This window comes from Pavona decussata, unplaced genomic scaffold, assembly GCF_977016875.1.
Source record: "Pavona decussata unplaced genomic scaffold, jaPavDecu1.1 SCAFFOLD_195, whole genome shotgun sequence".
NCBI classification, from domain to species: Eukaryota; Metazoa; Cnidaria; class Anthozoa; order Scleractinia; family Agariciidae; genus Pavona; species Pavona decussata.
Window position 1 is genome coordinate 2,987,381 of NW_028145604.1, and position 24,693 is coordinate 3,012,073.

The following is a 24,693-nucleotide window of genomic DNA, read 5'->3' on the forward strand; positions in this document are numbered from 1 at the left end:
AGCCGCAGTGTACGTGAGTGGTGCTTTCAGTAAATATTCCTTTCCAATCAGCGGCAACACATTAAATGCAAAAATGAAGTCTTTAAGTTCCTCAACGATAGAGTAAGAATAAGCTAAGTGTAAAAATGTAGATTGTAGACCATGGCCAAAAGCTAAAGGCAATATGCAGACTTCAGACGGCGAAAGTTAACCCACTGAGTGCTTGTTGTGTGAAGTTTAACGTCAGAAGTAACTGCTACGTTGAGACTTTTGGTCATTCTCATTCCCAGAGCCGCGTTCCTTTTGGCGTGGCGCCGGCCAAAAGGAAACGCAGCTTTGGTTGGTTGGTCGAGAGAATAAAAAAACGAAAAACAGAACGATACTTCCAACCCTAAAAAACAATGCAGCTGCAGTTTATCAGGGCTTAGAGAAAATAGAGCTTTTGAAAGGTGTAGGTCTATTGACGAGAATGACATTCAATGTCTCACGTTACCAGTTACACCTTTAACGAAAATAGTCCCAAAGGATGCGATTAGATAAGGTCGACCTTTTTGGACCAGAATCTTTGATCGGACATAATCTAGTCCCAGATTAAGTCTGCAGTCTATGGTCTGTGTTTCTAATACTATTGATACAGAAATTGTGAAGAGACCAGTGGCATCAATTACCTGTTAAAAAGATATAAAAGGAATTAAAGCTAGAAAGAGTCTATAATTAATTTTCAATACAAAATTAAGTGGAATCGTCCCAGTATCCCACTGCGAATAGTAAAAATCTGCTTCCAAATCTCTGAAATCTTTAAGTGGAGTACTGAAAAAGAGGAAAAGTTCGAGGCTGTCTCAAATAGTACTTATAATGTAAAGAAACAGGCAATCAGATAGATCATGAATTTGGCATGATTTATCAAGCACGGACGGCATAAAACCTACGAGTTACAATCTCGCGCCGATCATTACTAGGTGAGTCCAGCTTAAGCTCAGTAATACGCTCGCTATAAGACAAATCAGGCAGCATAATCTTCGTGGCTCTCCTCTAAACTTGTTCGACTTGATTCCTGAGTTTCTGGATAAGAGACGAGTGCCACACGGGACAGGCGTATTCTAAGATCGGACGCCAAAAACAGCAGTAGAAGCCGATCAAGTAGACCACAGGAGCACCACTTCGTTTGAGTAAACGGAGAGAATACAGTCGTTTGCTAGCCTTGGAACAAATATAGTCGATGTCATTCCGTTCATCACTGCACCTAGACTGATTCCCTAGACTGTGCATAATAGTGAGCTTACGCAACAGGACGGCTGAGGGAAGGGTGACATCTTAGTACCTTCACAGTTTTATGCGATTTTCGACTAAAACTGGGGTTCTCTCATCTGTGACAATCTGAAAACCACGAGCGATAGGAATGTTACAATCTAGAGTCATGAATACTCTGCCGTCACCTTGGTCACACAAACACAATTTGCCGTCCCACCTCATCAGCTGTCCTGTTGGGGGAGCGTGTGTAGCCTGTGGATGCTTGCGTGTGCCCCAGATCCCTTCCATATAGGAGGGCGTGGTTACAAAGGAAAATGGCGGAAAATTGGAAAACGCATTACAAATCCCGCTGATTTTCGGTGAAAATTTCTCGTGCTTTTCGCTATAACGATGAACATGCAAAACCGGACTCTTGCCTTAACAAGGTCAACGTGTTGGAATTGGATCTTTGGGAGGCAATGTGGAAATATGGCCCGAGCATTGTATCGACGAGTTGTTGTGACTGGTCTTGGTATGTATCTCACTTCACTTGTAGGCGAGATTTCCGCACAGCCTCATACATTTATCATGTCTAAATTTTACGACTCAAACTCTGTTCCTGCTCGCCGTTTTTTGAAGAGAGTTAGAATGAAAATGTACGTGTAATTAATGTACGGGTCTGTGCCTTCCCTTAAGAACTTTAACGATTACACCTTCCCCCCCCCCCCCCCCCCTCGCAACCCAAGAGTGAATGGCTGTGCGTTCCCTTAAGAACGCTAACGATTACACCTCCCCCCCCCACCCAAGAGTGAATGGTAAGTGGTTATTTCAATTTTCACGAGGGGGCCTGCATGTGAGGGAGGTCGATCAATTTAGGAGAAGCAGTATAGGGTGGGAAATAAACTAGAGGATTTCATATTTCCACCTCTTTTCCAATAATTGAAAAATATAGTGTTTCTGAGTCTGTACAGCATGGCAAGTGGATGGGTGCTAGGCTGCATTTTATGTACCGTAGGTTACGCCAAGATCTTTGGCGTGGGTGTCCAAATCGCTCTGCGTACTGGCACACAATCGTGGTGTAATTGGCATAAAGTGGCATAACACAGAGGTTATGAATTCCTGGCTTTAGATTATATCATAGGTGTAATGGACAAAAAACTATCTAGGCTTCTGAAACTTCCACCATTCAAACAAACTGTTTTTGTGCAAAAATATCCGGGATTTCTCTCTTGTTGTAGGAATTTGAGTGTACAGGCAGGCGGCATAACATTTACCTGGGGAACGCATTTTGGCAGCCATGGAATGCACCTTGGCATGCGCAAGATTTTGGATAATGCCTTGTGTTACTCCTTTCAAAAAGTGCCACTGCTTGTGTGAGATCTCATTGAGTTCAGCCATACTCTTCAGACTGTGCACAGTTTGAATAATTTGAGTAAACTGTGATCCTTCCACACACTTTGGGTGGGTGTTGTCATCACTGAGCTACAGCGTGACTTAAAAAAAAAAAAAAGAAATATCATTAACGAAAGGGAAAGTTAATGTTCCTCAATTTGATATTTCTACACAGGTTTGGTTACTCCACTTGGAATTGGCACAGACAGGGTCTGGAAAAACTTAGTAGAAGGGAAGTGTGGAATAACAGAAATAAAAAGTGAAGGTATATAGTAAACCTAATCTACAGGTTTCTGATTTATACTATACCAATCATTGTTATTGCTGATTGTAAATTTGATTTTTACTTGTTGCACAACTAGAGTACAAAGGGATTCCAGCAAAAATAGGTATGAATTTACCCTTCTAAGATTGTCACTTTTTATTTGATCTTCAAAAGGAATTATTCCAGAATTACTCCATCAATCTTCCACATTTCCCCAGTGAAGAGTTGGATGTGTGCTCTCTCCTTCCAGGCTCTTCTATCATCTGCTGCTGATGCTACCTCCACCATTAATATAGATTATTTTTATTACTGGTAGCATATACAGTAAGCGCCTTTGAACTGCAAGGATACTGGTGCTATATAAATATTTTATTATTATTATTATTATTATTATTATTATAATGGCAGTAAAAGCTTCTGGATGCCCAGATATCCTAAACAATGATTAGACAGCCAGCCGTAGCCAATCAATGCAACGACCAAAGTCCTTACAAATAAAATCCCAACTCCTAATCATATAGATCCTAGTAATTAAATTCTAAAACTATTTACTATCCATAAAATCCTCAATCTAAATACTAAAACTTCTGTTCCTCCCGATGGAAACACTTAAAAAAAAGTATAATAAAACGCCTAATGTCCATTATTTCAAAAGCTTAAAGCACCTTGCAATATTGAGTGAGCTTGTGGTGACTGACTTCTGTATCTGCACAGCTATTGTGTCGCTTTTATCTCCCACTAGCTCTTTAAGTGCCTTTCTGACATCTCTTGAGTAACCTCCGAGTACATCCGCAATAATATTGAACTGTGTCACATGATATTCAGGATATCTCTGCTTGGGCTCCCAGCGTAATGGCCCGTACTTTGTTGTCTTCTAGGCATCTTTCTCCTCCCTGTTTTCAACCCAAGGGCAGCTCATCTCTATCACTGATACTTTCTTCTTATTATTATTATTATTATTATTATTATTATTATTATTATTATTATTATATAATGGTAACATCAAACTAGAAGTTTGAATGACAGGTTATTTTGAAAACATTAAAGTTTGGTTCATAACAATACTGTTATCCCTTTGATTGCTGAAAAAAGTAATAAGGAATGCTTGGTATTGAATTCTTCTACTGTAAGTGGTGGTCACTTTCAAGGTATCAAAAATTTAATATAGAGTACTGACTAAATGTGACATCCCAAAAATAACTGAATTTGTGAACTGTAGGATTTGATGTGGTATTTAGGCAAATAAGCTATCTGACAAAATGACCGCTTGCCCAAATTAGCTCCGTTTTTAATTCACAGATGATCTCACTGCATTGGTTTATTCAGTTCAGACAGGCACAAAACTAGAAAGATTTGTTAGCAGAAAAGAGGACTTGGTAAAGTAAACAGTTCTCATCAGTGTATTGTAATCAGGAGCTAATTTTTTGGCAAGTGGACATTTGCTCTTTTGTAAATAGATTTCACAAATTCTAAAATTTTGTGAATGCCATCACTTTGACAGTACTTTACTGTATGTGCGGTTTGACTGAAGAAAAAATTTACTACCAGAAAGAAGTGTTTGCTCATGAGTTAAAGTTCAACAGCCTTACTGTAATTTTGTTTTAAGTTTTTGGTTCTTTCTCAGCTGCATTTGTCCCTCGAGGTGACAATCCTGGGGAATTTGATGAGGCACACTGGCAAAAAGAACTTAAAGTGGTGAGAAGTATTTCCTAATGCATGGTAAATCCTCCCTCATTTAAGCAGACTCCTTTTGAACCATGTTAAGTGCCAGTCTGGCTAAGAGTGGTCACTGCTTATGGGAATTCAAAAAAGTAAAGTAGCCAGTGAAGACTAGACTGTCTGCTTAAAGAGAGGTGTAGGTTATGGCAGATTTCTTTGTTCAATATATAATACAGTCGGACCTCTATTAAGCGGCCACCCTGGGGACTTTGAAAACTGGCCGCTTAATAGAGGTTGGCCGTTGAAAAGAGGTATTGAATACAGCACTTTACTGACAAAATAATAATTCGGGACTTTGGAAAGTGTCCGCTTAATGGAGGGTGGCCGCTTAATAGGTGGCCGCTTAATAGAGGTCCGACTGTAGTTACAAGTCCAGAATGCAAATAGATGGAAACTTCCATCTTGTGTCTATTTGACTCAGCTATATGTTTTACACTGTCTGTTGATCATGATTATGATTAATATGTTGATTAATTTCTGACACAGGACAAGAGAAGTACCACAATAGAAGGCCTGTTTGCTGTTGTAGCTGCTAATGAAGCCCTTGAGGATTGTAAATGGAGACCTATTAGCCAGGAGCAGAAAGAAAGAGCAGTATGTAAAGCATGGTTTCTTTGTTAAAGTGTTTTCAAGTTTATTAAATTGGATTGACTGTTGTATGCAGTAAAATGTAATATATGCGCTAGTTTAACAACAAATAACAGGTGTCTATGTTGTAGGTTAAAATGATTCCAGCCTAGGTTGATTTGTATTTTCATTTGTTAAGGTTGGGTAATTTATATCTGAAACAGAGGAAAATTCAAATCAACCTAGGTTGAAATCATTTTAACCTACAACATCTACCCTGTTTGGTGGTTAGCAGTTCAATATTTTGGTACAAGTTTAGGAAAAGCATCATGTCCACCTTGTAGCAGGCATTTGCTAGCATGCTTGGTGCTTCTGGTCTTGTCCTTGATTCTCTTAGCCTCCCTCGCAGACGTTCTTTTGGCTCAAAACACAATCTTTGTCTTGTTGCGTGACTAGTCAAAAGAGCATCTGTGAAGGGAGGCTATGATTCTCATGGCCAGTCCATCTGATGCTCAGTTTTTCTTCTTCCACTCCCTTCCCAACCCCCCTCCCATTCTTAACACCATTAATTCATTGAAATAGGTGCCCATTTATCTTGTGTTGTGATTCATGACCAGATTGTGGGGATTTGCCAATTATGGGAGTGGCACTGTAGTGCTCTGTTTAGGGGATGGTTGAGAAATAGAGAAGGGCGTGTCTCGATAATACACTGATGACCAGCTTACCTAGATTTGGATATATGTGTAAATGATACTGTTATAAGTAATCTCTTTCTTTTTTCTTATGAGGGCGTGTCTGTTGGCATGGGAATGACTGGGCTGAGGGATACTCTAGAGGCTGGAGATGCTCTTAACAAACAGGTGAGATTTATTCAACGCTGCAACAAATGAAACGTCAATTTAATGCTGTTTCAGATAATGATTCTCATGAAAGTTTTTGTTTTTTCAGATAACTAACTGGTAACCACTAAAATCATAAAGATATCCATAGCTTGCTGCCATGATGGAGAATACTCTTTTGCAATCTTTCATTGTCTCACATACACTATATAATGGTCAGATACTCCTTCAAGCCCCCTTAAAGGAAAATACCGTATAATCTCAATTAAATGCCGGACCCTGATTAAATGCCAGCTTTGTATAAACGGCGGGTCGAAACTGCCGATTTTTAAATAAACGCCGGGTGCGTTTAATCGGGGCCCCGGTGTTTGTTCGGGTTCCCGGCATGTATTAGCGTGTAATTAAAACTTAAATAATTTGCACACATTGGGTGACACAAACAATGATGATGTTGGTGACATTACCGTTTATAAACTTAAAACTTTGTACTCATATCATTTACTTGCTCTTACATCATTCATATATTGTTTATGTGCTGTTTCTGTAAATTAGTCTTCTCACTACCCGCCTAGATTAGCTCTAGCTACTTGCGGGTTAGTGTTGTCTTTGAATTTTTATGTTAAACATTTTTGAATAAACTTGAAACAAACTTGGTTGTTAGTGATAAAAATCTTGATTGCAACATGGCGCATGGCTGTATGTACGGTACCATAATACTGTAACTTCGGGTAATCCAGGGAAAAATTGTCCAGCACTTACAAACTGCCCCTAGGTTTCCGAGGATCGGTAATAATAAATCAACGTGGAAAAATGGCTGAAAATCGCATTTCATTAATAAATGCCAGACTCCAATTAAATGCCGGCCTCAAAAAAACGCCGGGTTGAATTTTAAATAAACGCCGGGGGCGTTTAATCGAGAAAATACGATATGGAGCTACATCTCCAGTGGTGTATGGGGACTTAGAAAAGAGTCCCTTCTGTATGGAGCGGGAGAGGATATTTTCTGGAACTAAACATTTCATTGCTGAAATAGCACACAGAGAACCCAAACTGCAAGTCGCTCAAATTTGATATAGATTAATGTAGAAACCTTGTTTCCTTGCCCACCTGATTATGAAACTAACTAAAGATACTTGTGATGTTGTCAATGACTTTTTAAAACCACACTATTTCTAAATGTCCATGTAAAACAGCTCTATGTGATTATTCAGTATCTGTTGTCAATTTGTTGCAGTAGAAACCTCTCAATAATAAATTATTGGAAATTTCTTTTAGGGATACCGGAGAGTGAACACGTTTTTTGTGCCTCGAGTTCTTTTGAACATGCCGGCTGGATTAATAAGTATGACCTTTGGACTCCAGGTTGGTGTGTTAAGTTTACATTTTAAAATCTTTTTCTACCAGCTGTACTCATTAAAATGCCTCATTCTTCTGTATAAAAGTCAGCTCAACTAATTACATTCAACAAAAGCTCAATGTCTGTATTGACTCGTAAAATTTGTCTTGGAAATTTATTTGGCCATTTTGCGTATTTGTGTGGTGCTGATTCAAATATTGCATTTCTGCTGTGTACATCCAGGTGCATATATTATTAGTGGTAAAATTAAAAAAGTTATTTTCTGTGAGGACAAATACAATTTAATCAGCTGCTTAAGTGTCTGAAAAGCTGTTGTTAAGTTGTGAATTCCATGTTGCTTTTGTTCATATATTAGTTACCCATGTAAGAGACTTACTGCTTTGTACATAAATTGAACCTTCAACAGCAAGATCACCCATAATATCGAGGTTCCATCAAGCATACTCAGTTGTATCATGTGTTACAATATATGATTCTTAATGAGAACCATGGTCTGAATCAACAGGCCAATCTCTGGTAAATTTAAATGCATTGAACTTAACATGGCAAACATGAGGCATTTGAAATAAGATTGCAGCTAGTACATTTAACCATGATTCCTAGCGTATGAAATCCCTGAAAACGTACAGAAAAGTTTTAAAATTTTCAAACCTAGAAACCACAATGTTGTTCGTACAGGTACATAAGTACGAATTTTGAATATGACTTTGTATGCGCCTATTGGCTGTGTTAGGTTCGCAAGGTATTATGGTAAAATGTACAGACGCCATCGTTTTTTTGTACTCATGGATTGGCCTCAGTTGAATCCAACGCTTCTTCCCTCAGGGTCCAAATCATGCCGTCTCCACCGCGTGTGCAGCTGGTGCGCATGCTATTGGCGATGCTTTTAGAATGATCCGTTACGGTGATGCTGATGTGATGGTGGCAGGTGGAGTTGAAGCATGCATTATGCCACTTTCAATGGCAGGTTTTTGCAAGTAAGCATATCACTCAAACATCATGTCTTCATATCTTATTTCAGGAACAACACAGTGGTGAGATTAGTCGCATAAACAAGAAGTCTAAGAGGAATTGTACACGGTCAATAGCTGTGTGTTGTTTTTTCTGCAGGGGGTGCAAAGCCCCGAATGGGTGAGAGGGGAGGGTATGGGAAGTCGGGAGTTCAGAGCATCTGGAACTTACAAAAATTGCCAAAAAATGGCAAGTAAAATTATTGCGGGTAAAATTGTTGCGATATTTGACTAGTCACTAGCAAAAAATGGGAAAAGTTTCCAGCCTTGAATAGAAAGTTGACTAGTTTTTACGGGCTTAATTTTTCGCAAAATTTAAAACATGACGATCATGCTGATATTAACCCTATTTTTTCCTTTTTGAAAACAGAATGCGAGCTCTGACTACAAAATTCAATGATCGACCCCATGAGGCATCACGGCCGTTTGATAGTCAGAGGTCTGGGTTTGTGATGGGTGAAGGAGCTGGTATTATGGTTCTTGAGGTACATCATAGCAGGCTGTATATTCTTAATTTATGAAATTTATTCAGGACTGGCGATTAAGAGTGGATTCACCTTGATAAAAGTATTTGAGACATGATGAAGAAAATAAATATTGAACGTTATACATGTAAAAGGGTAAGCCCAAGTTTCTGTGCCATTTTCCATATTGGTATTCCTGTTGGCCGTAATCTAGTATTAAGTGTTCCATGTGCTCTAAGCGCGGGAAAACGCCACAGGTGTTGAAAGCGCGGGAAAACATACAAGCGGTGCGAGGCGCGGAAAGGACGAACGGTGAAACGGTGCAGAGACAACGGATGCGAAGCGCGGGAAAAGCGTGCAACCGGTGCCAAGCTTGGTAAAACCCGCGTAAGCCAAGTCGCGTTCAAGTCGCGATATTTTTTTTGCACGTCACTTAAGCAGCGTCCTTTCTCTGATTGGTTGGAGTTTGTAGAGCTGTCAAACTTCAAAAGCAAACTTATAATTAACTTCCACATTCATTTTCTTACTAACGAGACCCATCACACTGTAATCTACGTTGTACCACAGGAATACGAACATGCTGTTAGTCGCGGGGCCAAAATATACGCTGAACTTGTCGGATACGGCCTGTCAGGTATGGGCTATTTCAGTGTAGTGAAACCGTTCTGTTTGTACAAATAAAATGAGCTGCTGCTTCTCGCGTCATTTTGCAGTTAGAAAGTTCTTCAATTTTTGAATTTTCTTTTCTTTCAGCAATACAGTTTTGCCCTTTGTTTTTGTAGGAGACGCTTATCATATAACAGCCCCGTCAGAGGGAGGGTATGGGGCATATTTAGCTATGAGGAATGCTGTCAGGGATGCAGGGCTCAAGCCACAGGACATCCACTATATTAACGCTCACGCTACATCCACTCCACTTGGTAGGTCTGTGTTTGCGAGACTGCTTTTTCTGTAATACTGAAATCATAAGCGTGGTGGTCGAACAACAATAAGGATTATTTCCTTGTTAGGCGTTGGACATCTTGCAGCATACATCCATACATCTGGATGAAAATGAAAGAAAAAAAAAGCAGAGTAAAGTTTTTTGTCCAAGGAAACTAGACCCGACAACGCCACTCGGAACGCGGATGTAGTTTGTTATGAATTTTAGGAGTGGTGTATTTTCCAGGAAAACACTTGTCTACATTATAAACACGAATAACATCTGTCAACCGGAAGATATAGCACATATCCCTTTTCCTCTCAACCATGATAATTTTACCTACAGGAGATGCTGGAGAGAACAATGCGATCAAAACTTTCCTTGGTAGCCACGCCAGAAATCTTCAAATCTCGTCCACAAAAGGTGAGTTTCTTTACTGTCCAATCCTGACCATCCCCTCCCGAGGCCTTCATGACTTCCATCTCCTTGTACTTCTATCTTTGGTGACAAAATCACATAAAACTAAGTTGCTTTAAGAGAGGATCATCGAAAGTAATTTCGCATTTGGTTTGCATTACTACGCTCTATGATTGGTTAACAAAACTCGCGCCACTTTCTTAACCAATGGGAATCCAAACCAAAACCAATGGTGTTTTCGCCGCACGCGTTTTCCCGCGCTTGGCGCCAGTTACATGTATTTGCTTCGAATTCTGATTGGCTCGTTGTGTTGTTTCCATGTGTTGCGATTGGTAGCCTTGAAGTCGTCAATGTTGATTTTTTTCTTGTTAGGAGCTATCGGTCATTTGCTGGGTGCTGCAGGTGCCGTAGAAGCTATTTTTACTGTTCTGACTGTTGCTCGGGTGAGTTACGTCGCACGATCATTTGTGTTGACACAGGTTTCCTTTCGTTACGTTTCTACTATTGGTGTAGACTACATCCTTATAACTAACATTACTGCCATAACTAACATTATTTGCCCAACATCCGTTCAACTTTTGTTGCTCAAATGTTGAAACCGTTTAAATGGGCCTTAAAGGTTTTATTGGGTGAGTCAAAGGGTTGCTAAGCTGAGTCACCCAACGAGAACATTTAAGCAAAATACTTCAACTGTTGTCTTATGAGTTCTCAGATCGTTCTGTGACCTTTCCAAAGGCATAACTGTTTTGTACGTGTGATTAATATTTCTCTTCCCAAATCTTCTGGGAGACAAGTCTGTCACCAATGGCAGATGGTCAAACTTGCTAGCGATAAAGCATTTTGGAGATAACGAGTTTTTTTTTCTTTTCGTCGTAGGGTGTGGTCCCACCCACATTAAACCTGCACAGCGTAGATTCCGAGGATGATTTTGACATGAACTACGTGCCACTGACATCCCAGGAGCTTGATGCTCCAGAGCCGAGAACAGCGCTCACAAACTCATTTGGTTTCGGTGGCACCAACGCTTCTTTGTGCTTCAGACAATTCGTCACCCCCAAGTAAGTACACAGTCGGGGGGAACGAGCGCTGGCTTCGGAAAATCGTCGTGAGTCACCCGAAAGATGTCCGATTCTGTTCGGTCCAATCAGAAATAACAGGAACGGTCCGAAAGTTGTGGCGTCGGCTTGTCTTCGCTGATCATATTAGGAGTGGTTGGGTTAACAGCAACGCGTTAGTTTTGGAATTTCGGATTCCGACCGATAAGCGGCTACTTGTTCCCCAGGCGGCCTCTTGCCCGTCCATGAAATGGCTGAACAATACAATCTAGCTCGTATCACAAAGGAAAAGAAAAGGAAAAGAAAAATAGCTGCCTTTGTCTGTCGAAGATAAGGTTTATCGCAATCAGCCTCAAAATTAAATTTGGAATGTGGAAATGTGTGCGTCGACTTGTTCGCACCGATAAGTCATCTCAATTCCAACTGGAAGCGAAACAAACTTGAACCTTCAGTTTCATCGGGTTTTGTTATCATTGATTACCTGTCCAAAATTATTACGACTTTTTCAAAGCGAAGCTAATTTAAAAAAAAAAATAGTAAATTGAGGTAAAGGAACGATAAAAAGTTATAAATAAACGTTACAAGGAACATGGATGGTTTAATGTTGAGAAATATTATGAACGATGAACATAGTGCTTTTAACTTAGGAAAAGAAAGGAAGACTTTCTTTTAGCCTGCCGCACACTTGAGGAAAGAGCTGAGCAAACTGCCTCGCGAGGCCAAGCAAGGCAATCAGCTTAGCTGTTTCCTCAAGTGTGCGGTTGAGTTTTCGTGAGAATTTCGCCTCGCGAGGCGAAATCTCAAATATCAAACATAATAGATATTTTCCTCACGGCCTCGCGAGGCGAAAAACTCACGAAAACTTAACCGCACATGCCGATGAAACAGCTGAGCTAATCGCCTCGCGAGGCAGTTTGCCCAGCTCTTTCCTCAAGTGTGCGGCAGGCTTAAGAAGGTGAAAATAAGACAGAAAGTAACGAAGGTGGTAAAACATTATATATTGCAATAATGACATTCTCTAACTTTCATTAATCGGATGTCTCGGTTAGTTTCGATTGTTCTTATTGTATAAATATGTGATGAATAACTTTGAAATTAAACTTTAACTTGATATTAAACTTTGGAGATATCTATAAAACAGATTGAGACATTATGAAGAATGAATATTGCATGCTTTTAGTTTAGAAAAGGTTGCTTTTCTTTAGAAGGGGATCACAAAATGTCGGTTTACTAAACTAGGAGAACGCTAAAGAGGTGATGATAGAACATTAAAGAACAAACATGAAAGATGAGGACAGGATTGACAGCGAAACAACAGCTGAAGAACAACAACAGTAACAACAACGGTATTAAGAACAATAACAGTAACAGCGACAACAACAACAACAACAACAACAACAACAACAGCGGTAACAGAGCCAATAACAACAACAACAACAACAGCAGTAACATAAACAACAACAACAGCAACAGTAACAGAGACACAACAGCAACGACAACAACAACAACAACAGTAACAGAAAAAACAACAGCAACGACAAACACACGATGAATGACATGATGAATATTACGTTTTCTCATTTCATCACCGAGGTTAAAATTTTTCATTCTTTCTCTATTTTGTGCCCAAACTGCAGGACTCTTTCCAACGACATTGTTGATCCTAGCAGTATGCAGGACGCGTGTCAGTAATTGGCTTAGCTCGCCACCAGTCTCCTAGTAGCTAAGTGGTTAGCTCATCCGAGCGGTGTACGAAAGCGCATGGGTTCGAGTCCTGTTGGCGTCTCAGATTTTTTCTTTTTTCCCGCTCTTGGCATGATGAATGTTACATCTTTGTCATTCAATTACCGATCTTAAAGCTTAGGTCTTTCTTTTTTTATCCACCGGGTTTATCCCAATAACAAAATAGTTTTAAGAAGCAACAACCGTTACGTACAATAGCTCCTTTGAATACTAAACAAATTAACAATAATGATAATAAATACGTTTTGTTTTTGCAATCAAACATCATTCCATGTAGAAATTGCGTAAAAGAAACGGAGGCCAAAAACGTTGACCATACGTGTCGTAATCGTCAAGTTTCCGGAATAGGGCCGCGGCATCTTTTCGGTTTGTTTTGCAAAATCCGACACGAGATGAAAAGGATTATAGCATTTATTGCTTTTCTTCATATATATGTCAACAGCAAATTTATTAGCCTGCATAAACAAACAAACTTTGTTAAGTCTTTTGATGGCCATAAACGTAATTAAAAGCACATCAGCTGCATGTCATTGAATTTGTTTCAAGTGCGTAATTGTTTCCACCGCAACCGAGTACACATCAAACTGATCCGTCAAATGTGTTGTATGCTTGAACGAGCACCGTATCTGTCATGTTAAATATTCCTGTAAAATGCTTGTCATGTCGGCTCTCTGGATTTGTTTATCTTTCCTGTATATTTTCCACATCGATTCTATCTTGAATCGCAGGTTGTAAAGTCGACCGGTAATCGATTTCTAGATCTTTTTGTGGACAGTAGATTAACCTTCTAAATTCCCGGTACTAATCATTTTTTAAAGGCTCAATTAATTGGAATCTTGTCGCAAATGAAAAATACAATCGCTTCTGAACTTATTGCCGGGCGATAAGTTAGTTATCACCTGGCAGCAAATGTTTGCTCCTGTGGACTGTACATTTTTTTCAGTTTGTTTTATGAAATAATGATCGCAAACGTTACAAAACGAGAAATGACTTACCAGGCAGAAACACGATAATTAGCTCCTTTTTCATCTGTTTTCTGTATTTCTCTTCTTCATTTCATCCTGCTCGTGTATTTTCTTCTATTTCAGTATTTGTCTCGTTCCAAGCTCCTTAGAATCTTAGCTATTGTCAGTAGTGAGTGTTTGCAGATTGCTTCATACGTTCTTAGAATTCAGCTTGGTTCAGAAATTGGTTCTTGAATCTCTTGCATCAAAACCAGTTTTCATTGGACACTTAAAAGTGCAGTTCATAAATTCCTCTTTTAATAACGATGGACATTAATTCTTTCTGATTTTCTCCAAAAAGGAAGCAGATACTAACGAGCTTTATTTGATTCTAAAGACTTTCCTCTTCAACTTTTTAAGCATTGAAATTCCTGAATCACGTGAGGCAAGCTGAATTCGAACATCGCCACATTTTGGCGCGTCCTTGTTTTTCGCGAGCAAGACGTGCTCGAAAGGGGAAGTTTAGGTTGCCGTCCGTGATGTCGAGTTACAATAATATTGGATGTAACACTGACAAAGCTCACGCGCCTGTTAAGAGTAAGACTGTGACCGAGTGTTTTTCCTTTTTGAGATTTTTGTTGAATAGACCAACGGAAGCATATTTTTCCAGTTGTTATTGAGGATCGAAAACTCCCTAACAAAGTAGTGGGTGCTTTCTGAGAAAAGCCTAGCTGGAAAAATATCAAAATATCTCGTGACCACTTGTGTGCGAAAACGTCTGCTTAATATTATGATAGTTGGATGCGCTAACGTGTTCCGGTTTGCTCAGCGAAAGGGTGCATGGCTGTTAGAAGTCTTACGAAAGAGAACTTTCGAGTGAGCGTTCTTGCAGTTCCCTCCTTCAACTCATTTGTTTTCTCTTGTTTTTAGGATTGTCAATCATGAACCCGTCAAATGCGTCATTGCTACATAATTATTAAACTCGCTGAATACGATAATCGTTGAGAGGACCTTAATCATTCGGAAATGTTTGCTTATGAAGCCGTATGAAGAGGCGAAGGATCGAGCTAGCTGTGAGTGTGAATATGATCTACAGGCAGCTTAGTTGAGTTTACTCGTTATTGAAGGTTCATAAGCTGCAACTGTGTGAGATAAATTTAATTACGTTTTCCCCTGGAGTTTACCGGAGTTTTCGTTATTGGTATTCAACTATTGTCTGTTTGCTGAACAGAATAAATAATGCCCTAACTGGATTTGTTTTAGGCAATTATAACGTGGGAAATTGTTTTCACCTTTTTAGCCTACTTAAGACAGTCTGCCCTTGCTTGAACGCAGACTGAAATAACTGCCTTATTTTCTGGTCGTGCATGATATTTTTAAGGATGCAGCCTTTTGTAGCGTGCATACAGCAGCAGGTGCTAGCTGTAAGATTCGCTACATAACAAACACGTACCTGTTATCCAGACAGGTTTAACCACAGAATATTAAATTTTTAATCGTTATGCCACTTTTTGTGTCTAAAAGTTTGCGTCTCTCAAATTAACACTCTAAATCACTTTTCCGTCTGCGCAAATGCAGTTCGTTCATTGGCAGGCCCGGACTGAATTTATTTTCATTATATTACGCGAATGCTTTGTGGAGGGTTTTTACAAAGGTTGTAATGCATTTAGCCAAAATAAATGAGCGCGTAGGCGGCTACTCATCCTAATGTAAACCCGCCAATGGATTGCCTCATTGGTATGCCGGTCCACATATTTGGGTTTTGTGTCCAAGAAAAAAAAAAACACGGACGTTCCCGAGAGCTGGTGTTTGTTTGTATTGGCTTTGGCGTTTGAATGCGTAAAATAAGACGTATTTTGTCGTGGTATTTATTGCTCAACAAAACATTTGTGACAACACAAGTATTCCACGGAGACTTCAGAAACAAGAGCAATCAACAATTTGGTTTCATTGTTTCTTGGAAAGCTCGCCCACGGTCGATCGACCTTTGCAAAACGTTTTGGGTTGTGATATAGATGAAGCCAGGAGTTTGGTTGGAATCAAGATATAATTTGCCGTTCTGTTGCTCAATGTGGTGGAGCGTTTTATGTCCTGACAAGCTGTTGCTGAATTGAATTCGAGTGAATATCGTTACTTATGGAACGTCCAGGTGATCCAATCTTGGTATCTGCGTTTATGCAAGAGTCAACATGAGAGGATGCAAGGCATGGAAGTGTACAACACGAGGTAAGTCAGAAATGTTGTTTCTACCATCATCTCGATAAAAACAATCTGATTTTGCTGCGGATTGCGCGGTTTAATTATGACCACACAATCGCTTTCCAAGTTGGTACGGTGCTTAATATATTCTGATGTTTTAGCTGCGCGTTGCATAGCTACGTTCACCATGCTTAAAATCTCGCTCATGTCAGCGGAACAACATTGAGCACCCAAGATTGAGAATTAGAAAACCTTAAGAGTTGTAACATTTCAAGTCGTTCATGTAATGCCTAATGCCTGAAACCTGCTTATAATAGTGCCGTGATGGTACTTTTACGGGGATTAAGTTAAATATATTTACAACAAAAGTGCCACAAGACCGAACGTGCATATTACATTAGTTACATCATAATTTGCAAACAGGTTGTACGTTCTTTAACCGTACGTCTATAACTTGCAGGGTCCTAGTCAGGACAGTCCGCAAGTATTGACTCGGAGTCTTGCTCTAGTTTAGTTACTCTAGGAAACGAAAACGGAGTTAATTTACGGGCACCCAGCGGTACATCGGTGTACATCAGTTCGGAGGGATTTAATCGTCCAAGAAATTAGGTTTTAATCATGAATAACATCTGCATGTTTTTTCGGCAAGAAATCAGCTCAAAATTTCGCAACACTGGGAAACTAATTCCTTTCGTTTTCAAAGGGGTAAATATGTCATTAAAAATGCGGGAAAAGGTCGGCTACCATTTTGGTTTAGCCATTAACAGCAAGTAAATTCGGGGAACAAATTTCTGTTTCGCAAGACTTTCTGCAACTTCAAGTTTCGGCTAAAGCAGATCAGACTTTATTATTCTTTAAAAGAAGACAATTTGAAACAATTTGGGAACACAAAAGACAACCTGTTGATTCTCCTTAGGTTTTCGCCGTGTCTTTTTCTCCCGCCAACTTTTAAGACTCTAAACTAAAGGAAACCGCTACCGCTGATTGCTGTCGAGTTGCAAGTTAATCCGTAAAGCTCTTCATTGGATAAATAAATCAACTTAATTAACGTGTCGTTGTATTAAGCAAAATTTTAAAACAAACTGTGTGTATTATTGGAAGATTGATTTGAAGTCGAAACGACGATCGCACAAATTAGTCTTCAAAGATAACATTTTATTGTTTAAACATCACTTTATTGAAGATTTCATTGTTTAGGTCCTGCGTATTTATTCCTTTGGGACATAGCAAAAATGGTTTAGTGAAACCGTAAAATTAGTTTCGTTTAATGGACGTGAATCAAGTGATCAGGGTGTACGAGATTGGTGCGCAAACGAACAGAGACCTTTTCGATTTTCGTCCAAGATTTTCGTTTTTGATCCAAGCTTTAGCGCTCTAGCGAAAACTGGAAGTGCCGTTTCGAAAGAAAACGTGATTGAATGACATAGTTCTTAAAATATTTCTTTTCAAATTGTTTATCTGTCAAGGGAATAGAAAAATGGAGCAGGATAAAAAGACGGTGGCAATTTGCAAGTGTCAAGCGAATACTGGATGTGCTGAATTATCTAAAAACCATTGCATGTAAGATGATCAAATCACTTCAAAGAGCATTTCTAAGCTCGATCGCTCCAGCTCGATCAAATTCCCTGATCCATTTTCAATTTCTAATGCTATGCATGCGCACTGATAGCCGGGCTATTTATAATAGCAATTTACTGTTTTTAAAAACGTCATTGAAAAATGTTAACTTGTTCAAAGCATTTACATTGGGATCAAATACGCGGGAAGAGGTCCAGGGACACCAACATGGCCGCCGTGACGTCATGTGAAAACACTCTTTACTGGCAGTCTCTTATTTTTCTGAGGGATAGTTAAGCGAGGGAACCACGCGCGAGCGGGCGATAATTGTCTCCCGCGAGGAGACACGAATTCGCTTCTCGTGTTTTTTCGCGGAAAGCAATTTTTGCGCGAGCTCGTGAAGTTTGCTCGCTTTATTAATCCCTAAAGAATCAAGGAACTATTCGTAGTCTATCCTGGATATGAATAAGCCCGTGGTCAGATTTGATATGAGACGTTGTATTCGCTTGTTTATTTTGCATACGACTCGATGAGGAAACTTTTCAATGAATTCAGTTGCAAGTCTTGGACAGCGATTTGGTGTGTCCATAATACGAGTCGATTGAGAGACAGTCGTGTTCGTGCATGCACAGCTATGCAGGCAGAACCCACGTACGGTTTACTGGTTGCTGGAAGCAAATTTTGTCGGAGTAAAATTCTTAAGATTGTACATGGCAAAAAGCAAAAATTACAAACGAATCGCTTGTAAAAGGATCGAGATGTACAAGTAACGGGTTGAAACAACTGAACAATAAAATCTTTTATGGTTCAATAAATTAAAATCCGCTGGAAAAGAATTGATGAGTGTTCGAAAATGCTCGTTTTTACAGATGCTTTCCTAAAAAGGAAGCGATTTTGTACGACAAGTCGCGGTTAAGGAACCGAGAACAGCCCTCAAATCGCCGTAAATATCCCATAGAAGATCGTTACAAGCCTGGTATAGTCGCTCTTTGCCAATTAACGGTGCAAACAGGAGCAAACGAGCTGGTCACGGTCGATTGACTCGGTAAAAAGAGCGACGGTTAAAGGTGCAGTGTCACCTTTTTGTAGTGTCACTATGATTAGCCAAAAAACGTATTTGTTTCAATGGAATCGTAAAATAATGACTGAGTTTTGTAAACAATAACCCCTCTAGTTCCCAGCAACTACTATTAATTATACTTAGCTGCGGATGGCTAGGGTGGAGGTGGATTGCAACTTGAAAAAGTTGGCCAACTTTTTCAAGTTCTTCCTGCGTATTTTAGAGAAGTCGCTAAAAACTGATTATAGTTTGTTGTTCCTCAGACAAAAAACCTTAATCTTTTCACCCCGGTGTTGTAAGAGCAATTTCATGTTACAAGCCAGGTTCTTTGTAAAATATTAGAGCGGTTTCGACCGAAATACAACAAAATCGATCGCCGTGAGACCTGGGTACGTAAACTAACTTATCAAGTCTTAGTGGAGTATAAACTCAGAGTCTATTCGTTTGGGACGATTCCGGTTCATTCTGCTATTGATACCAGCATTGAACGGATGAGAAAGACTTTTGTTCTTCAGTTTTGATGTAGACTTTACTTTACCATTAGCTTGAACTTAGCTTTCAAAAGCATTTTCAACGAGCAAGCTGAAAACATCGGTGAACTTTTAATCGTTGATTAGCGGCAATCGGCTTTCAAACAACCGAGCCCGTAAATGTAAATATAAACTAGCAGGAACAAGTTGAAAGTATCGTTACTTAGTCGTTGACAAGAGGGTCTCTTTAGAAATCTGTTGGCAACAAGACGCTTTCAAAACTGTGGTGTTTATGCGCAGGTAGCCAAACTCTACAAGCATTTATGTTGTTCTTTGTGATGCTACAATAACGTACGGTAATTTGAGCGTTAATTTAAACCGTTGTGTGATAATGAAATTAAGCTTTTCTATGGGAGAAAAACGTTTTCCTATCTGCAGGTAAAATAACCAACGCTCATGTTAAACTATCTACCTATCTCAGTCATTGCTGGTTCTCAGGTCAAGACTCAGCAAGTATTTTAAACAATTTTCTCATTTGAGAATTCTAGTTTGAGTTTGTATTCTCACCACGACAAGAGCGCAGTGCTAAAACGTTCGGCTAAACGTTCACTGGAGTGAGTGCTCTGACTATTACCTGTCTCTACTATCATTGACGATAAAAATTAATGGGCAACAGGCACGGGTAACATAAGAGAGTTATTGTAAAACTTATTACATTATAACTATCATTACTGTTTCTTTTCAAGTAGTTATCGTTAAGCCTCAGTTTCAACAATTTCAAGAGCAAATTCAATTAACAAATCGACGGTAGTTTTCTATGGTCTATACTCTTATAGACCATAAAATGACGTCAAAAAATGTTCAAAACTCAAGCACTGCCAATTTCTGGACATTTTATGGCGTCATTTTATGGTCTATAAGAGTATAGACCATAGAAAACTGCCGTCGATTTGTTTTTTACAATAACATGGAAAAAATTCGAGCGGAATTGGCTATTTTTTTCGTTGAGAAAACGCGCGCGTTACATCTGACGTCATTTTTATTGTCTGTACTCTTATAGACAATAGCTACGAACCAATCACCACGCAGGAATTTGGACAGTTATTGCAAAACGTAAAATGTAACTTTTTACAGTACTACGGACTTTTGTCTGCAATAGCTCACGAGTGGAAAGATCGCTTAAACATTTTAGATCAAGAAGAGACTGTTACTCACCAATTAGTCATTGAGAAGTTGACCTGTAAAACGATTTATAACTCGTTATTAAGTCTTGAAAATCTTCCGCCCCCCCACAGCTGACAAAAGGTTAACAGAGTGCGGTTACGACCTTAATCAGCGTCACATAATTTACTAATCTAATTTTCCGCGCTACGAAAAAAATCAAATCAGCGATTTTTCAGTACAAGATTATCAACAATATACTTTTGACTAACACCCTATTATATAAAATGAAGAAGATTAACTCGGCTGCGTGTCCCTTTCGTATTAATACCGATCAAACAATTTTGCATTTCTTCGTCAGTTGCCCCCAGGCCCAAGCCTTCTGGTCAATTTTTGGTTTGGTACAACTACCGTTGTAAGATGACAGCTACTCTAACAAAAAACAATATTATATATGGTCTGGTAGACAATTTTGCTTCGTGTTTAACCCTCAACCATCTCGTTCTTCTTGGAAAATATTTTCTGACGATAAAAATTAATGGGCAATAGGCACTGGTAACAGAGAATTATTGTAAAACTTATTACGTTATAACTATTATTACTGTTTCTTTTCAAGTAGACATCGTTAAGCCTCAGTTTTTCAATTTTTCGCTTCAACTTGTGTCTAGAAGTGTTCACGGTTTCCAAAGTATCCTCACTTTGCCTGTTATGGCTTACACTGGAAGGAGTGGCTATCGTTGGTTTCACAAGCAATGTGCAAGGACTTTCAACAAACGAGCCGAATTTACTTACTTCCAGCAGTGCAATTCAACTAGGAACGACAGTTTTGGAACAAACTACAACATTTGTTCGAGAATTCAGCGCTTATGGATCTGGAACAGTAGCTAACCAATCTGTACAAAGTAATCAGATAGAAGAGCATTTCACGTCAAACTCACTAATAACCTCTACGTTACCGCTATCATTTTCACCAAACGATTACTCCACACAAGAATATTTCTCAACTATTTCTACAATATCAAGAGTGCAAACAGCAACATCAGACAAATCAACAAATATAGTAAACTTCACTTCCCATGAATTACCCTCATTCCCAACGCGATCGACATTACCTTCCGCATCTTCTGTGTTGGTGTCATTCTCATCAGTGGTGTCCACATCAGTAGTTTCAAAAAGCAGAACGAAAAGTAGTTCATCATCTGTGGCAGAAAGCTCGAGTCAAGCAATAGATCAAAGTAAATCCGTATTGCCTTCAGTGTATTCTTTGCTGGTGTCATCCTCAGCAGTGAAGTCCACATCAGTTGTTTCAAGTAGCCTAGTGAGAAGTAGTTCGACATCTGTGGCAGTGAGCTCGAGTCCAGCAATAGATCAAAGTACATCGGTTGTCCCTTCAGTATCTTCTGTGTTGGTGTCATCCTCAGGAGTGGTGTCAAAATCAGTTGTTTCAAGCAGTCTAACAAGAAGTAGTTCGCCGTCTGTGGTAGTAAGCTCGAGTGTGTCAATAGATCAAAGTACATCAGTATTGCCGTCAGTGTCCTCTGTGTTGGACTCATCCTCAGCAGTGGTGTCTCCATCAGTTGCTTTAAGCAGCTCAGTGACAAGTAGTTCATCATCTGTGTCAGTGAGCTCGAGTGTGGCAATAGCTACAAGTACATCCGTATTGCCTTCAGTGTCTTCTTTGCTGGTGTCATCCTCAGCAGTGGTGTCCACATCAGTTGTTTCAAGTAGCCTAGTGAGAAGTAGTTCGACATCTGTGGCAGTGAGCTCGAGTCGGGCAATAGTTGAAAGTACATCCGTGTTGCCTTCAGTGTCTTCTGTGCTAGTATCATCCTCTGGAGTGGTGTCAACGTCAGTTGCTGAATCAAGTAGCCTAACGAAAAGTAGTTCATCATCTGTGGCAGTGAGCTCGAGTCCAGCAATAGATCAAAGTACATCGGCATTGCCTTCAGTATCTTCTGTGTTGGTGTCATCCTCAGGAGTGGTGTCGCAATCAGTTGTTTCAAGCAGTCTAACAAGAAGTAGTTCGCCGTCTGTGGCAGTAAGCTCGAGTGTGTCAATAGATCAAAGTACATCAGTATTGCCGTCAGTGTCCTCTGTGTTGGACTCATCCTCAGCAGTGGTGTCTCCATCAGTTGCTTTAAGCAGCTCAGTGACAAGTAGTTCATCATCTGTGTCAGTGAGCTCGAGTGTGGCAATAGCTACAAGTACATCCGTATTGCCTTCAGTGTCTTCTTTGCTGGTGTCATCCTCAGCAGTGGTGTCCACATCAGTTGTTTCAAGTAGCCTAGTGAGAAGTAGTTCGACATCTGTGGCAGTGAGCTCGAGTCCGGCAATAGTTGAAAGTACATCCGTGTTGCCTTCAGTGTCTTCTGTGCTAGTATCATCCTCTGGAGTGGTGTCAACGTCAGTTGTTGAATCAAGTAGCCTAACGAAAAGTAGTTCATCATCTGTGGCAGTGAGCTCGAGTCCAGCAATAGATCAAAGTACATCGGCATTGCCTTCAGTATCTTCTGTGTTGGTGTCATCCTCAGGAGTGGTGTCGCAATCAGTTGTTTCAAGCAGTCTAACAAGAAGTAGTTCGCCGTCTGTGGCAGTAAGCTCGAGTGTGTCAATAGATCAAAGTACATCAGTATTGCCGTCAGTGTCCTCTGTGTTGGACTCATCCTCAGCAGTGGTGTCTCCATCAGTTGCTTTAAGCAGCTCAGTGACAAGTAGTTCATCATCTGTGTCAGTGAGCTCGAGTGTGGCAATAGCTACAAGTACATCCGTATTGCCTTCAGTGTCTTCTTTGCTGGTGTCATCCTCAGCAGTGGTGTCCACATCAGTTGTTTCAAGTAGCCTAGTGAGAAGTAGTTCGACATCTGTGGCAGTGAGCTCGAGTCCGGCAATAGTTGAAAGTACATCCGTGTTGCCTTCAGTGTCTTCTGTGCTAGTATCATCCTCTGGAGTGGTGTCAACGTCAGTTGTTGAATCAAGTAGCCTAACGAAAAGTAGTTCATCATCTGTGGCAGTGAGCTCGAGTCCAGCAATAGATCAAAGTACATCGGCATTGCCTTCAGTATCTTCTGTGTTGGTGTCATCCTCAGGAGTGGTGTCGCAATCAGTTGTTTCAAGCAGTCTAACAAGAAGTAGTTCGCCGTCTGTGGCAGTAAGCTCGAGTGTGTCAATAGATCAAAGTACATCAGTATTGCCGTCAGTGTCCTCTGTGTTGGACTCATCCTCAGCAGTGGTGTCTCCATCAGTTGCTTTAAGCAGCTCAGTGACAAGTAGTTCATCATCTGTGTCAGTGAGCTCGAGTGTGGCAATAGCTACAAGTACATCCGTATTGCCTTCAGTGTCTTCTTTGCTGGTGTCATCCTCAGCAGTGGTGTCCACATCAGTTGTTTCAAGTAGCCTAGTGAGAAGTAGTTCGACATCTGTGGCAGTGAGCTCGAGTCCGGCAATAGTTGAAAGTACATCCGTGTTGCCGTCAGTGTCTTCTGTGCTAGTATCATCCTCTGGAGTGGTGTCAACGTCAGTTGTTGAATCAAGTAGCCTAACGAAAAGTAGTTCATCATCTGTGGCAGTGAGCTCGAGTCCAGCAATAGATCAAAGTACATCGGCATTGCCTTCAGTATCTTCTGTGTTGGTGTCATCCTCAGGAGTGGTGTCGCAATCAGTTGTTTCAAGCAGTCTAACAAGAAGTAGTTCGCCGTCTGTGGCAGTAAGCTCGAGTGTGTCAATAGATCAAAGTACATCAGTATTGCCGTCAGTGTCCTCTGTGTTGGACTCATCCTCAGCAGTGGTGTCTCCATCAGTTGCTTTAAGCAGCTCAGTGACAAGTAGTTCATCATCTGTGTCAGTGAGCTTGAGTGTGGCAATAGCTACAAGTACATCCGTATTGCCTTCAGTGTCTTCTTTGCTGGTGTCATCCTCAGCAGTGGTGTCCACATCAGTTGTTTCAAGTAGCCTAGTGAGAAGTAGTTCGACATCTGTGGCAGTGAGCTCGAGTCCGGCAATAGTTGAAAGTACATCCGTGTTGCCTTCAGTGTCTTCTGTGCTAGTATCATCCTCTGGAGTGGTGTCAACGTCAGTTGTTGAATCAAGTAGCCTAACGAAAAGTAGTTCATCATCTGTGGCAGTGAGCTCGAGTCCAGCAATAGATCAAAGTACATCGGCATTGCCTTCAGTATCTTCTGTGTTGGTGTCATCCTCAGGAGTGGTGTCGCAATCAGTTGTTTCAAGCAGTCTAACAAGAAGTAGTTCGCCGTCTGTGGCAGTAAGCTCGAGTGTGTCAATAGATCAAAGTACATCAGTATTGCCGTCAGTGTCCTCTGTGTTGGACTCATCCTCAGCAGTGGTGT

General features: G+C 40.2%; 2 protein-coding genes across 2 annotated transcripts in view; both read left to right on the forward strand.

Annotated features, from left to right (window-relative positions):
* The first annotated feature begins 1,533 nt into the window (after nt 1-1,533).
* On the forward strand, nt 1,534-11,354 carry LOC146461779 (3-oxoacyl-[acyl-carrier-protein] synthase, mitochondrial-like). The gene is made up of 14 exons (XM_085086546.1): nt 1,534-1,741; nt 2,777-2,866; nt 2,964-2,990; nt 4,491-4,561; nt 5,072-5,179; nt 5,941-6,012; nt 7,267-7,353; nt 8,174-8,325; nt 8,729-8,843; nt 9,390-9,456; nt 9,605-9,742; nt 10,090-10,167; nt 10,534-10,604; nt 11,038-11,354. The coding sequence occupies exons 1-14, from the start codon at nt 1,621-1,623 to the stop codon at nt 11,221-11,223; spliced, it is 1,383 nt and encodes a 460-aa protein (XP_084942672.1). The 5' UTR covers nt 1,534-1,620; the 3' UTR covers nt 11,224-11,354.
* Nucleotides 11,355-15,818: 4,464 nt separating this feature from the next.
* Nucleotides 15,819-24,693, forward strand: part of LOC146461780 (uncharacterized) — an 85,559-nt gene continuing 76,684 nt past the window's right edge. Inside the window, exon 1 of the mRNA XM_085086709.1 lies at nt 15,819-16,129. Coding sequence (XP_084942835.1) covers nt 16,093-16,129 — 37 coding nt within the window. The 5' untranslated portion in view covers nt 15,819-16,092. The remainder of the gene's footprint in view (nt 16,130-24,693) is intronic.

Bases quoted from the DNA above. Each gene is read 5' to 3' on its own strand.
- LOC146461779 (XM_085086546.1), top strand. From the start codon at position 1,621: ATGAACATGCAAAACCGGACTCTTGCCTTAACAAGGTCAACGTGTTGG. The intron at 2,867-2,963 runs GTATATAGTAAA...TTGCACAACTAG, and splicing joins AACAGAAATAAAAAGTGAAG to AGTACAAAGGGATTCCAGCA. The intron at 5,180-5,940 runs GTATGTAAAGCA...TTTTCTTATGAG, and splicing joins AGGAGCAGAAAGAAAGAGCA to GGCGTGTCTGTTGGCATGGG.